This window comes from Enhydra lutris, unplaced genomic scaffold (genome assembly GCF_002288905.1).
Source record: "Enhydra lutris kenyoni isolate GAN:26980312 unplaced genomic scaffold, ASM228890v2 scaffoldscaffold59, whole genome shotgun sequence".
Taxonomy (NCBI): domain Eukaryota; kingdom Metazoa; phylum Chordata; class Mammalia; order Carnivora; family Mustelidae; genus Enhydra; species Enhydra lutris.
This window is the reverse complement of record NW_019154143.1, coordinates 11,549,583-11,565,648: the sequence shown is the minus strand read 5'-3', so window position 1 is coordinate 11,565,648 and position 16,066 is coordinate 11,549,583. Positions and strand designations below refer to the sequence as shown.

General features: G+C 41.5%; 1 protein-coding gene across 1 annotated transcript in view; it reads right to left on the bottom strand.

Annotated features, from left to right (window-relative positions):
- The window catches only part of LOC111158423 (transmembrane protein 87B), a 49,505-nt gene extending 34,157 nt beyond the window's left edge, over nt 1-15,348 (bottom strand). Inside the window, exons 1-5 of the mRNA XM_022520425.1 lie at nt 15,190-15,348; nt 11,371-11,431; nt 3,790-3,881; nt 1,174-1,311; nt 72-125 (exon numbers count right to left, since the gene is read on the bottom strand). Coding sequence (XP_022376133.1) covers nt 72-125; nt 1,174-1,311; nt 3,790-3,881; nt 11,371-11,431; nt 15,190-15,348 — 504 coding nt within the window. The remainder of the gene's footprint in view (nt 1-71; nt 126-1,173; nt 1,312-3,789; nt 3,882-11,370; nt 11,432-15,189) is intronic.
- Between the last annotated feature and the right edge of the window lie 718 nt (nt 15,349-16,066).

The window sequence follows — 16,066 nt, the reverse complement described above, 5'->3', positions numbered from 1 at the left end:
CCATCACAGATTCTTTTCAGGCTTACCAGAACTTGTAAACATTTGATTTAAAGACAAATAAAATGACTCACTGTTGATCTTTCCTGGTTTGAAAGATTTCTGGTATTTGTAATTAGTTCCTTATTCTGGAATAAAGAATAAAGAATAAAACAATTCCATTTTATATTCCATATTCCATTTTATATTGCTGCATTTCTATGGGGAAAACTGCTTTAACAATTAAGAAAAATTGCTTTGAAAAAAGTAAAGAACCAGAAAAAATTAAAAGTAAAAAAGTTTATAGCCCAAACGTGAGTAAAAAAAAAATCCTGCTTTTGAAAAATTACTGTTTAAATCAGGGTAGTGGTTACCTTTGGTGGGGAAGATACTGCGGGGGAGGTTTAGGGGCTAAAATATTCTATACTTGATCTGGGTCTATACTGATGTGCTCAGGTTCTGAAAATTCATCAAGCATACACCTCTGCTATGCACACTTTATGTTTTTATTTGTAATAAAATAAATTTAATTAATTTATTTTTATAAAATAAAATAATAAATTTATTTTTAATAAAATAAATTTAATTAAATAAATTTATTTAATAAAATAAAAACTTTGTTTTTATTATCACAAATCTTAAAAACACCTTTATTATTTTCACTGAAGACTTACTTTCAATTTTTCATTTCAGAATTTACAGAGTAAAAATATAAGTTACAATGACCCATAGCGTCACAACCCATGGATGACTGCTGTTAACATTTCAGAATCAAATCTTCCAGGCTGTGAGGAAGTAAGTAAGGGAGGAGAGAGTGTTCAAGTAGGTTGGTTGCTGATAAGCTAAGGAAGTTGACAAAGCTTTAGCACTGGAAAGCGTGACTAGGTGTTCTGATGGAATGATGGGGGCAAAGGTCTCACTAGAGTAGATAGAGAGAACGATGGAGGAACTGACAGCAGACCAGGAAAAAATGACTAAAGGGTTCTTTTTCAAGGGTGTAAAAGAAAAAGGTTCTTTTTCTGTAAAGGGTACAGTGAAATGGAGTAATGGTGCCAGGATCTTACTTGTTAACACCTAAAATTAACAAAATAAGCACCTTTCTTTATCAAAATATTGATAAAATAGAATTTAAGTTAATACTTGTATTCACTGGGAGTAAAGTACATTCGACTTTGACATGGCAAGACAGATACTCACAGTCAGTGAGGGAAACACCTGCAAGTCACTGTTGCAGTCTAAGTTTTCATATTTTGTTGTCCAACATTCAATGTTCTTGAAATAATGGCCACAAAAGTCTTCATCAACACTAGGATCCTGTTTTTGTGATAGCTCCTCCTACCCAAGGTAAAATTCTACATTATAATTTATTTCTACACTTCTTATTCAAGAAGATAAGTAAAACTTAGTATCTAAATGATTGCAAAGATTTATTCAGTTTGGAGCACTTGAAAACATACAGAATACTGAAAAGAAAAATGTTTTGGATATAATTTTAAGTATGACAAGGTAATCATAACATGTTAGCCATTCCAAGGCACTCAGATCCAGTAACACATAATAGAAGCATAATCTTAGAGGAAGAAAAGTGACTAAGGTATTACCATAGGAAATGGTATACGGAGAAGTAAAAAATACTTTGACCTGAGGCTACTTTCATTTGATCCCATGTATAAAAGATTTTAGAGAGAAAGAAAACCAGCATTTAACTACTACAAGGAAGGTTAAATCAAAGACGGATGAATAAAACCAGGCTGCTAATGGCAGCTTCCAGTCATCAAGAAAAGGTTAAGTTGGCTTCTACTGGCCAAATAGGAGACAATTTGAGCAAAATAAATTTAAAATCATATTGTAACCCATGTAACAAAGCAAAAATCAATGAGTCCATGCTGATGGTTGCTCAGTTAAATGACTGATAGGTAAAATAAAAGGAAAAGAGAGAGCTCATCCTGATGGCAGAATGTTAACAAAGCAAAAGAAAATATGGAATTAGAAAAATCACCATTCAGCAATCATCAGAGCAATAACTGATTGATCAGGCCAGAATCAAAGGATATTAAAACAAGGTTTGATGAAAAATCAGGATATTCGGGATGCCTGGGTGGCTAGGTCGGTTAAATGGCTGCCTTCAGCTCAGGTCATGATCCCAGCATCCTGGGATCGAGTCCCACATCGGGCTCCTTGCTCTGCAGGGAGCCTGCTTCTCCCTCTGCCTCTGCCTGCCTCTCTGCCTGCCTGTACTCTCTCTCTCTCTGAAAATAAATAAATAAAATCTTAAAAAAAAAAAAATTCAGGATATTCACATACAAATACAAAAGTATTTCTTCACAAATTATTGTTAACAACAAAGAGAAAAGTAGTAACTTTATAGTGGAGAAACCTGGTAGAAACTTCCTTAACCAACTAATCAAAGTTAGCATTACCAAAAATGGGACAAGCCAGTACTAATCTAACCTAAACTAATCATGAGAAAATATCAGAAATATTGGAAGCGAAGGACATTTTATAAAAATAAATGGTTTGTACACCCCAAATATATCAATGTCAGGAAAGACGAAAAAAAAAAAAGCTGCAGAAATGGCAGTGTGATCTTGGACTGGAACTTATACCAGGAAAACAACAAAAAACTGCTAAAAAGGATGTTTAGGGGACACTCCCAAAACTGTAACAAGATCTGTTTATTAGGGAATTCTGAGTGGCTCAGTTGGTTAAGTGTCTACCTTCAGCTCAGGTCATGATCCCAGAGTCCTGGGATCAAGTCCTGTATTTGGCTCCATGCTCGGCAGGGAGCCTGCTTCTCCCTCTGCCTGGCACTCCCCCTGCTTGTTCTCATGCTCTCTCTCTCTCTGACAAATAAATAAATAAAATCTTAAAAAAAAAAAAGATCTATTAGATAATAGTTTTGTATCAATGTTAAATTTCCTTTATTTTTATCACTGTATTGTGTAATCTAAGTGAATATCTTTGTTCTAAGGAAACACACACTGAAGTATTTAGTATGAAGGGGTAAAATATTTGGGGATAGTCACAAAGGCACTATTTGAGGAAAATGGTAGCTTTCATCCCAAATGAAAAGATAACACAGATAAAAGTACGGAAACCTATGCATCATTTAAGGTAGGAGCTCACAAGGAAGTAGCTGTAAGCAACCATCAGCACTGTCAAAAGAAACACCTTGCTGAAGGACACAGGAGCCCAGTGGACACCCTCCTCTCACATGCTCCCCCTCCCTTCCCTGGGGGTCTCCTTTTCTCTTCTCACCTCCCTGTGATCTGCTTCTACTCACTAAATTTACTCAGCCTCCCTAAAGTTCTAGGTGCCCTATAACTAATTTTTTGGATGAAGTAAAAATTTTACATTACTTCCTTAAACTACATTGATTTTTATTTGTATGGGACCCACAACCCCTTTATTAATGGTTCTTACATGTCTGGTTTAAATATTTATTAACATTTTTCATAAGACAAAAGGAAACGAAAAGATGTTTCCTCCTCAGAAAGCATACACTTTGATACAATTAGAGCATTTCTTGCCGAAGTCCGAAAATAAATCTGTGGCACTTCAAAACTACAATCTATATTTCTGGCCTCCTCACCTGATGAGCTAATAAATCTTTATACTCATAATTTTTCCTTCATAGCTTTTTTTTTAAAGAAGATTTTATTTATTTATTTGACAGAAAGAGACACAGCATGAGAGGGAACACAAGCAGGGGGAGCAGGAGAGGGAGAAGCAGGTTTCCTGCTGAGCAGGGAGCCCAATGCAGGAGCCCCCCTTCATAGTTTTATATGCACTGAAAATTTGCATTTTACTTACCTCCAGCTTAGAATATTCATTTTGACAGGTATAATGCTTCAAATGCCACTCTATGGCAAACTTCACAGGCCCAGAACAACTGAATGACTTAACTGGTTAGAAAAAGAAAGTTTCGTTTTACAGTAATCATATATATGCTCCAATATAAGCTTAAGGTTTCGAGAATGCAATTTAAAATAGGCTACTTTAATGAAATAGTGAGTAAAATATTACCTAATTTCTCCCAGTCACTGCAAAGTGAGATAAATTCATTAAATTAAATTATTTTAGTTAACCAAAAGTTGCTATAATATTATTCATTTAATCGCTGTATTAAATCTATAGAGTTAAAAATCAACTGAGTAACAGAATACGTAAGTATTATATAATATTTAGAGTAAGGTCACTGCTTACTCTAAAGTCACTCTAAACTGTTCTCGTCACTGACTTATTTAAAAAATACTGAGTGAGCATCCCTTGTGTGTCAGAAAGAGTAACGGTAAACTAGAACAACTCCAGTCCTTGATATAAGAGGTACTGGGGAGAGAAGGGCTAACAATTAAATAGGCACCTTTGATAGAATAAGGGTCTGAGAACAGGGGGTCAAGGCCCTGGGCAGGGCACCTAACATAGTCTAGAAGAGCATGAAGAAGGGGTACCAACAGGCTTACTGGAGGAGGAGGCCTTTAAAGTGAAGAGCAGGAATTAGCTAGGTGATGAGGAGAGGGGAACAGTATGCAAATGTCCATGAACACCACAAAATAGTTGGCAATGGTCAGAACACAGACTGGGGAAAGGGCGAAGAGCTGAAGCTGGGTAAGAGTGCTGGAGAAGGGGAGCCTGGGTGACTCAGTAGTGAAGCATTTGCTTTGGCTCAGGTCATGACCTCAGGGTCCTGGGATCAAGCCCCACGTTGGGCTCCATGCTCAGCGGGAGGCCTGCTTCTCTCTCTCCCACTCCCCTTGCTTGTGTTCCCTCTCTGTCAAATAAATAAAATCTTAAAAAAAAAAAAAAAGAGTGCTGGAGGAAAGTTGTAAGGGGTACCGTGCTCTGCTAAGGAGTTTTCCTTTATTTTGAATATTACAAAGCACTACTGTATGCAAGTAGAAGGGTAACATGATTAGAAAGACTGAAAAGGATTAAGTCTAGAATTAGAAAAAGCTCTTTTGGGAGTGTTATCACAACATGGCAGCTGCCTTTCCCTAGAATAGGTCATCAGAGAGAGAGAGAGAGAAAAAGAAGAAGCCACAGTATCTTTTATGGCCTAGTTTCAGAAGCAATATGCCATTACTTCTGCCATATTCTCTTGGTCAGACCAACCTTAATATAATATGGTAGAGGACTATATAAAGTCACGAAAACCAGGAGGCAGGGATCACTGTGAGCCATCTTGAAGACTGGTAACCAGAGGGAATCCAACCTGAGACTGAGACTGGTAAAACTACTGAGGCAGAACACCTAAGAGTTGGGAGCTGCCTAGAGAAAAAGTAAATGAAATCTGGACAGGGATACCATTGAGCCTGTCTGTATAGTAGCCAGCCCCTGCATAGGAAGAAGTCCAGTGATTCTCAGAGATCACACAGGGCTGGGAACTAATTGAGCTTCCACTAACCAGAGTGGAAATTAATATCTATTAATTTCATTAAATATACCAAGCATTCAGAGAAATGTAGCAGGGTCATACCTTAGAAGTGGTGCTAAGTTAGCCCTACAGTAAAGCTACTCCAGGTCCACCCTAAAAGAAATTAAACATAAAACTGGAAAGGATCAAACTGACCCAAAAGAAACTTAGCTGTCTGCCAGAAAAAAAGTTGTTAAAGGAGTACAACACCTCAGCACTTAAGAATGTAACATTCAGGGGTGCCTGGGTGGCTCAGTGGGTTAAGCCTCTGCCTTCGGCTAGAGTCATAATCCCAGGGTCCTGGGATGGAGCCCCGCATCGGGTTCTCTGCTCAGCAGGGAGCCTGTTTCTCTTCCTCTCTCTCTGCCCGCCACTCTGCCTACTTGTGATCTCTGTCTGTCATATAAATAAATAAAATCTTAAAAAAAAAAAAAAAAGAATGTAACATTCATGGGTCGCCTGAATGGCTCAGACAGTTAAGCACCTGCCTTGGTCACAATCCAGATTCCTGGGATCAAGCCCCTCCTCAGGCTCTCTGCTCAGTGGGGGGGTCTGCTTCTCCCTCTCCCGCTGCCCCTCCCCTGATTGTACTCTCTAACTCTCTCTCAAAAAAAAAAAAAAAAAAAGTAACATTCATGACATCCACCATCCAAACAAAAATCAGATATAAAAAGCAGAAAAAACTGATTCATAATCATGATAGATTAGTCATTATGACAAAGATGGAAATGACAAAGATGGTTAGCAGAGAAGAATATTAAAACAGCTGTTATAAATATTTTCCATATGCTCAACAATGTAAAGGAAAATATGAAAAATACTGAGGAGGGAAAGAAGATATTTGAAAAAAAGGAACCAAACTTCTAGAAATTAAAAAAATACAATATTCAAGTAAAAAATTCACTGTATAAGATTAATAAGATTAAATGAGATTAAATACTAGACAAGAAAAGATCACTGAACTTGAAGACAAAGCAATAGAAAGATCCAAAATGAAGCATAGAAAAAGACTAAAAAAAATTAACAAAGCCTCAGTGACCTATAAAACAATATCAAGCAGTCTAACATAAGGGCAAATGGAGTCCCAGAAGGGAAGGACAGAGAGGTGGAGACAGTGTCTAAATCCATGATCAATGTAAGAAACGAGATTTTTTTCAGTATAGATACACAGTTGTTCCAGCATCATTTACAGAAAAGACTAACTTCTTTCTAAAGAATTGACCTTGGCACCTTTACTGAAAGTCAATTGAGTTTACATATGTGGGTATATTTCTGAGCTCTCTGATCTGTCTCACTGTTCTATATGTTCTACCTTTATACTAATACCACACTGTTAGGATTACAATGCCTTTATATACATTCTGAAATCAGACAGAAGTCTTTCAACTTTGTTCTTTTTTAAAATTGCTTTGACTATTCTAGGTTTTTTGTATTTGCATATAAATTTTAGAAACAGTTAATTTCTACATTAAAGTCAGCTTAGATTCTGATTGAGATTGATTGAATTTATAGAAAATCTGGGGAAAACTGACATTATGTTATAGATTTTTCACAGATGCCTTTATCGGCTTGAGGAAGTCTTTAATTTCTAGTTTTAGAATTCTAAGGGTTTTTATCATGAATGGGTGTTACCTTTTTTCAAATGCTTTTCTGTACATATTGAGATGATTATATAGTGTATTTCTTTTATTCTGTTTATATGGTGAATTACACTGAGAAATTTTTGGCCGTGACTCCACAAGACTGCATCCTGAATGGGGTAGCAAAAGAGGGGTCACCTAAGAGAAAGCCAGATACATATCCAAGGGACTAATTCTTAGCTTTGCAAGCACTAAAATCTGGTTCTGTGAGAACACAGAGACATGGTCTCACTCCTTCACCACACCATCAATGTAGACGTATAATCTAGAAAGCCCAAATACTCACTTAAAATGAATAGTAACTGTAAAGTGGTTGTATAATGATTGATTAACTCTCTCGCTTCAGCATACTTTCCTGCATATCGGAAGTTGCTGAAAGTTGTCTGATGACCAAAGCACCAGAACGAGGTGGCTCAGAAGGATGCTGCACCTACCCTGCCAGTGACCTCTCATACCTACAGTCACAGCTCAAGAAGACTTCTCTCCCATCCATGCTGCTAGACCTCTGCTTTAACCTGACTTAACACTCGTATTTTCTTATGCTTTTGCTTCTAACTCCCTTCTGTTGCCTCATTCTTTCTTTAGATATGTTAATACCACCATCTTGAGTGTGGTCTACTCTTAGCTGATCACAAATATTACCTATTGATTTTTTGGGGGAAAATTCCTTTTTTAAACTTAAATTCAATTAATTAACATATAGTATAATATTAGTTTCAAAGGTAGAGTTCAGTGATTCATAGTTGCATAGAACACCCAGTGCTCATTACATGCCCTCTTTAATGCCCATCAGTAGCTACCCCATCCTCCCACCCACACCCCTCCAGCAACCCTCACTTTGTTTCCTATGCTTAAGAGTCTCTTATGCGGGGTGCCTGGGTGGCTCAGTTGGTTAAGCGTCTGTCTTCTGCTCAGGTCATGATCCCAGGGTCCTGGGATCAAGCCCTGCATTGGCTACCTGCTCAGCAGGAAGCATGCTTCTCCCTCTACCACTCCCCCGCTTGTGTTCCCTCTTTTGCTGTCTGTCAAATAAATAAATACAAATCTTAAAAAAAAAAAAGTCTCTTACGGTTTGTCTCCCTCTGATTTCATCTTGTTTTATTTTTTCCCAGGTTTCTTTCTTTTACTAACCAGAATCATGCTGTATGTATTGTTCTTTGATGTGCTTAATGGAGATGTTCTCAGCCTAGCACACTCCTTCTTTTTTTTTTAAGATTTTATTTATTTATTTGAGAGAGAGAGAGCAGGAGTGGAGAAGGTCAGAGGGAGAAGCAGACACCCCATGGAGTTGGGAGACCGATGCAGGCCTTGATCCTGGGACTCCAGGAATATGACCTAAGCCAAAAGTGTTGCTTAACCAACTGAGCTACCCACCCAGGTGCCCTAGCACACTCCTTTTATCCATTACATATTCCACATAAATAGTGTCACTGTTTGGGTTGCTTCCTTACGCTGTTATAATTATGCCCACTTTTGTGGAATTTGAGGGGAAATTTGAGGGGAAAAGTGCCAGTTTGAGCCCTTGGCAATCTGAGGTGAAGCCATATTGACTTGGCATTGAGCTGGTGGCAGGCCATGCATGCTCACTTGGGCAGGGGAATGGCTGGACTGTGAATTTGGGGTCCCCAAGCCGAAGGGATAATGTGTGACAGGGACATGCTGGTTTCGCTTTTAACTTTTGTTTTTCCGGGAAACTCTATCTCTCCTTCTATCCTAAATGAATGTCTTGCTGGATAGAGTATTCTTGGCTCTAGATTTTTTCCTTTTAGCACTTGGAATTTATCAGGCCGCTCCCTTCTGGCCTGCAAAGTTTCTGCTGAAAAACTCACTGATAGCTATATGGTGTTTCCCTTGTATGTCACCGCTTTCCTTTCTCTTGCTGCTTTTAAAATTCTCTCTTTATCACTCTTTTTGGCCTTCTTATTTACTTTGTATCTTGGTGGAGACCTCTTCAGGCTGGTTTTGTTGGGGGCTCTCTGTACCTCCTGGATCTGGATTTCTCTTTCCTTCCCCAGATTCTGTAAGTTTTCAGCTATTATTTCTTCAGACAAATCTTTTGCCCCCTTTCCTCACTCTTCTCCTTCTGGGATCCCAATCATACGACTGTTATGCTTCACAGTGTCACTGAGTTCCCTGGGTCTATTCTCATTTTTCATATTTTTCTCCCTTCTCATCGGCTCAGCTTGATTACTTTCCATTACTCTGACCTCCAGGTGGCTGATCCATTCTTCTAATTCCTCTTGTTTGCTATTTATTCCACATGGTCTATTTTTATTTCCATTTAGTGAGTCCAATAACTCTAATTGGTTCTTTTTACATCTCCTATCTCTTTGTAGAGGGTTTCATGGAGGTTCTGCACTTCTTTCTCAATTCTAGCAAGCATCTTTATGACCATTACTTTAAATTCACTGTCAGACATATTACTTATCTCCATTTTGTTCAGGTCTCTTGCTCTGATTTTGTTCTGCTCTTTCATTTGGGACACAGTCCTCTGTCTCATTTTGTCTACTGTTGTGTCTGTTTCTCTGTGTTGGAAAGTCAGCTACAATCTCCCACATTTGAAAGTAGTGGCTTTATAAAGAAGAGGTCCTGCAGTGCAATGTCTTCTTTTTACCAGAAAACGGTGCTTCAGGGGTGGTGTCTCCTATGTGTGTTGCTACAGGGATGTCCTACTGTTGCAGTGGAGCTGTTTTTGCCTTCAGTCCAGCCTACAATGGCTCTCTGCCTATTGTGGGCAGAGTCTGGTGCCTATGTTGTTAGTGGGTTGCCTTGGGCTTGAGTTGAGTCAGATCAGATGTTTATAGGAGATAAGTAGGACTAAACTTCGGGCACTTTCCCTGTGTTGTCACCTGAGAAGCTTTTGTTGGTGGGTGGGGCCTGCAGTCAGACCAGCTGCCTGCCCCCAGCCCACTGCTGGGGTTACAGTCAGACTGGTGTGTGGTTATCTTCCCCTCTCCCTGGAGCAGTACTCACTTTGGAGTGATGCTGGCCCTTGTCTGGGCTGTGCACATACTGCCAGGCTTGTGGCACTGCTTTGATGGGATCTTGCCAAAGGCGATCGGAGTGGGTAGATTTGCTTCGCTGTGGCCTCTTATCTATGTTGGAGTCTGTTCTGCCAGTTTTCCAATTGCTTTCTGGATTATTTATGCCGATGTGGGGGTTTTCTAGGTGGCCATGCAACAAGAGGTGAACCCAGCGTCCTCCTACTCTGCCATCTTCCCAGCAGCCTCTATGTATTGTTTTTTTAAATCAAATTACTTTTCATTGGTACATATCCTTCCCCCCACCATTTAACTTTTTTGTCTCACCTTCTAGCAATAACTGTGCCTCAGATAAACCTTATTGACTACGATACTGAGCAAAGCTTGTCTGTACCTTCAAAACCTTACTTGTCTAGGCACTGAGATTTGAATTCATTAAAGCAAATGGATGCCCCATCTTTTTCATCACCTATCTCTGGCTTCAGTTTCCTCTTACCAAGTTTCCTCTTACCAAGTTAATATCACCACTGATGATCTATGATACCAATGAGCTGCTCTGAACTATTTCTGCTTTCTAGTTCATGGCTGGCCAACTTCCCTCAGCAAAGACCCACATATGACAGAATCACCCAACAAATGATCTGTGAATGCATAAATACGGTGTGATAGAAAAAAGGGGCATGGCTTTGGATCCCCAGGAAGCCAATTAACTCTACCCAACAAAAAACTACTCCTTATTCCAAAACTTTGACCCTAGCAACAGAATTACCTAGTCAAGTTACTGGAAACACTAAGAAGAGTTAGACTATAGTGAATAAGATTTGCTGTAAACCCCTTAAAAATATTAAAAACCTCAAAATCTATGACTTGATAGTTCTTACACATCAGTACTTAAAATCTTAATTAAAATGTTAGTGTCTAGTAATTTTTATTGTATTCTATGACCATGCATATATTTACAAAAGTTTCAGGGACAAAGGCTTTACCACAATCATGACATTTCATATATTCATAAAAGGAATTTATCTAGTTTTAAAAGTTGGGATTCAGAGTAAAATTTCACAGAAGTGAAATACTTTTCTTTGCTGAAGCCTACCTTATTATACTTTAATTATAAATTTTAATTAATGATTCATATTACATTTTTTGAGACAGGATCAGAAAAATCCATTCTTAAAAATAACCAAGACTTGACCGAAACAAAAGAAACCCTGAACATGTTAGAACCACTTAAAAACAAAACATCTGCATAGCTTAAAATATATGTTATACTAGTTTTATTAATATATCAGCTTATATATTACATTATGTTATTCATTTATATACTATTGTTAGTATTATATTAGTTTATTGTACTTACCAGAAAACCTGATTTCAGTAGAGTTAAACATAGTTTTTCTAAATATCAAAGGTCCTGATTTCTAAAATGAAACACAAGAAAATACAGAAAGATTTAGTTAAAAAAATGTTTTCTCTATTTAGTAGTACAGTTTTACCTTTGAAAATATACACTTCTAACTCTAGCACTCCCGTGACCAGAGTGATTATTTCTTAAAAATGTAAATCTGGTCCCATCATCCACTTGCTTAAAGTCTTGTCCCATGGGTCTACTCTCTAAGAGGCTCCGGAATGCCCTTGCTTCAAGCGCCTCAGCTGGAGAAAGCCAACACACAGGAGGTAAGGGCTGCTGCCCTGTACCATTACTGTTGCTCAGGAAGGAGACCTATTTGTGCATCTTCAGTTGCTTTCTCGGTATCTATTCGAATGTACTTTCGGTAAAACAACCATCCCTGTTCCTAAATTGTTATGGTTTCCCAATGTGTGCTTATAACAAACCAATTCTTACTGCCGCTCATAGACCCCTGCATGATCAAGGCCTGCCCACCTCTTAGCACCTTTCTCTCAGTGCTTTGAGAGCAGGATACTCCTTCGGGCTCTCAGGACCTTAGTAGTCAAGCTGAAAACTTACTTAAGAGCCCTTCCCTGTCACTCTTTGTCCACCTTGTTAAAGACTTCTGAAGTTTCTCAGGCCAGTTCAAGACCCCCTTCCTAAGGAAGTCCTCCACCAGGCACCACATCAGGCCAGGCACTCCCTTACACAGTCTCTAGGACCCATCCTTCATGACCCTTGCCACAATTAAAATGAAATAATCCATTACTTAGTTATTTAATATCTGCCCTAAGCAAAAATGAAAACACTGTGAGAAAGGATTGTGTTCAATGAACAAGTGGTTAGAAATGAAAACCCCAGATGATAGGCAGCTCTTTCTTGATAACCTTCCACCCCAACATTTTCAACAATAACAAATCCCCTAGCCCAGACCCCCTCCTCTGAGCCCCAGATCCACATACCCAACTGCCTCAAGGTCATGTTCACCCTAGTGGAGACATTCCACACTAACCTGTCCTAAAGCAGACACATTCCTCTCTGTTCCTCTCTTTCTACACTACCCATGTTGGTTGCAGGTGATGCCATCTTCAGTCACCCCAGCCTTGACTCCTTCTAGCTGCTTAGCTCCATCACCCAATCCCCAAGGCATGTCTACTTTATCTTGCAAAAACTTCCCAAATTAAGTTCTTCTTCTCTATCCCTGCCACCACTGCTCCAATTCAGGCTCTCAACATTGTCTGCCTCCTGCTCTGCAATAACCTAATTGGTAATTCTGCCACCAGATCTGAGTCTATAATTCATGCTTAGATAGCAGCCATAGTGATTGGTACTTATGCCTACAATCCTTCAATGGCTCTCCTTCGTTCACACCCAAAATCTGTTATTGGTGGCCTAAGCAAACCTCTAAATGGGGTGTGTTTGGCCCACATCAGAACTTCTAAAAATGTTTTGGATTAGCTGACATGATAAAAATATGGATTCTGGTTTTCCCTTTAAAAAAAAAAAAAAAAGAGGAGACTTGGCAATTCTGTGTCTACATTGCCATATAAGATCCACTAGCTGAATGGCAACTGACCTCTTCAGAAGGAGCACATAATCTACAGGCCACAGCTCTCCCAGCATCCCCTGACTCTAGTTCACTTTACTCAGTGGACATCACTGGCCTCAGACCCTAGGAGTCCTGGAGTTTAGACCCGCGGCAATAGGTTTAGGGCTAAGCTGTGGGAGGCTTAGAGTAGCCTAAGTCCCCTTTAACACTCCAACCAGAACCTCATTCAGCAGAAACACTAAGAATTTCCTGCATTGCTACTTTTCTACTCCCTCCTTCTCCCTCATCCAGGTAACACCCACTCACCTTTAAAGACACAACCAGACATCAAGTCTAGAAAGTGGAGTTAGGCGACACTGCCCCCCACCCCGCCCCCAGTGCTCCACTAATATTCCAAGGATGCTGCCATGTATATAACTACTAATGAATCTGTTGTCTCTACTACTATAGGAGCTTCTTGAGAGAAGAGATTGTTGCTTAAATTCATCTTTGCAACAACAATGGCCGGTCTAGTACACTGTGCACAGCAGATGATCAAACTATTTGTTTGCTTTACAATCGAAAGAAGCACTTCTTAATACATTTGCAATACATATGAGAGCCTCCCTCTCCTTTCTTATTCTTTCTTTTTTTTTTTAAGATTTTATTTATTTATTTGACAGACAGAGATCACAAGTAGGCAGAGAGGCAGGCAGAGAGAGAGGAATGGAAGCAGGCTCCCTGCTGGGCAGAGAGCCCCATGTGGGGCTCGATCACAGGACCCTGGGATCATGACCTGAGCCGAAGGCAGAGGCTATAACCCACTGAGCCACCCAGGCACCCCTCCTTTCTTATTCTTAAGGGCAAATTCTAACAGCTTGAAATGGGGTGGGGGGGAAATCAGTGTATTCTCCACAAAGAAGAGATTGATGGACTGCTACTGATCTGATGTAGGACCCAAGAAAAAATTTACCTTCCTAAAGCAGAAAGTAAAGTCATTTTTTCTTCTGGGCCTTTGGAGTTTCACCACCCAAAGTATAGCTGGCCAAGAGTTTTGCAGATAATGATCAAGTAGTTTAACAATCTGTGCACGGCTCGTTCACTTCCAGTATGGTTTACTCTAAGTTTATGATATTGTCATTCACTAAAGAAATGGCATGAAATCACAAGTGTGGTTCTCTGAGTTTTGCTTTTTACTGTTCAGAGAAATTCAATAATAGAGATGTGCACGCTCTGTCACTGACACATATAATGGGACGCCAACCCAGAAGAATCCTGGAAGAAATGGTAGCACCTGGTACTAATTTTTTCTGTTTGACTAAATCAAAATGTAAGTTTTGCCTTTAAGGCTCAAACAGCATTTCAATGCATGTGGAAAATAGTCATCTTAAAACAGAGCTGGTTGAATCATCTGACTAGAAAAGCAAGGGATAAGGCCTCTTCCCGATTTCCTGTCCCTCTTCAGCAAGGCTTTCCAAAATTCTACTCCTGCGTCGTTCCTACATCATCTCATGTGACTCCTGGATACCAAGTTCTCAAATGGCCTGTCCTGGAAAGGAAGTTTCCATACACTCATTCCTCCAGACTAGCCTTTCAAGCACTCCTTAATCATCCATCCCTCCTCATCTCCACACACACATTCCCAGAACTATGATAGGAGCCCTAGAGAAATTCAGGAACCCTAGAAGAGCGAAAAAGGGGTGGGGTGGCTGCTCCATGTTTCCTCCCTATTTAAAGAGAAAAAAAAAAACAAAAAACGAAAAACAAAAGCGGCACACAGGCTTTTAAGTTTATGCTGAGTGAAGCCTGGGAAAGTCCTGTCTAAAGTGGCCTCACGGGTGTGGCCCTGCGGCTGCACCCGGGCCCGAAGTGGGGTCAAATGGCAAAGATGCGGGCCCGAGCGAGTGCCAAGGGATCTGGGGGCTCGGGTCTGAATAAACAAGAACCTGGGCGAGCCAGAACGCGTCAGAGCCCAACAGGCGCCAGGACTTCGGGAAGGCGATCCTTAGGAACAGTTCCAGCGCTCAGAAGGGAGAGCCGTCCTCATGCACAGGATTCCCCACAGCCTAGGTCGGGCCGGAGAAGGGGGCTCTCCCGGTCCATAACGGACGAAAAACTCAGTGACCGTATCACCGAGCCGGAGCAGGCCGGGTACAGACCAGATGAACAAGTCCCCGGCCGGGCCCGGGGGTCGCAGCGAGCTCCGCGAGGACCCGTAGGGCCCGAGACGCGCCACGCCTCGGTCTCCACGCTCCACTTACGTCGTTGACCGTCGCTGCCCATAGCCCAGGCTCCGGGACGGCGCCCACAGCCGCCAGCGCCCAGCACAGGAGGTAGAGGGCGACACGAAGCAGCGGGGCCCCGACAAGAAGGCGGCGTCCGGGCTGGAGCCGGGCTCCGATGCGGCAGGCGGCGGCCATCTTGACACGGAAGCCGCACCTGGCGCTCCTACACGCCCGCCACGCCCCGGGTCCGCACCTGGTGAGCTCCGCCCCCGGGAGGCGGGTTCGGGTCGGTTGGTGTGTCTCTAACTGGGAGGTGGACGAGGGGGTTTGGGTTTGGCCGATGAGGCCCGGTTCGGGCCCGCGAAGCTGGGCTGAGGCCCGGGCGCGGCGGGGAGCTAAAGAAGCTAGAGCAAGGCTAGGAGGGGTGGGCGGGTCAGAGAGTGGAGGCGGGCCTCGGGGCCGGGCCGGAGTGGGGAGGCGGGGGTAGATTTGGGGCGGGGCCGGGATGGGAGGCGGGAATCAGGGCTGGGCCCGAGTGTGGAGGCGGGCCGCGGGAATGGGGGGGGGGGGGGCGGGACCATACGGGGGCGGGGACGGGCTGGGAAGCAGGGCCAGCCTGAAGCCGAAAATTCAGGTCCTAGATTTAACTGTGGTTGTAGTCCGAGCTCATGTCAAAGTTCTGCTCTTTGTGTCTCAGTTTCTTGCATCCTCTGCACGTGCTCCTACCCAGTCCTCTCAGCTCAAGGGAAACAAACTGTTCTCTAAATTCATGGAAAGTGGTCCGGAAAGTACTTTGAGGTCAGGGTCCCTGAACCCAAGGCTCTGTGTTGTAAGCGTAACGTCGGTAGCACAGTTAGTAATTTTCAGACAAATAAAGCCTCCTGGTTACTTAAAGCTGAAAGTGGCAGGGCTT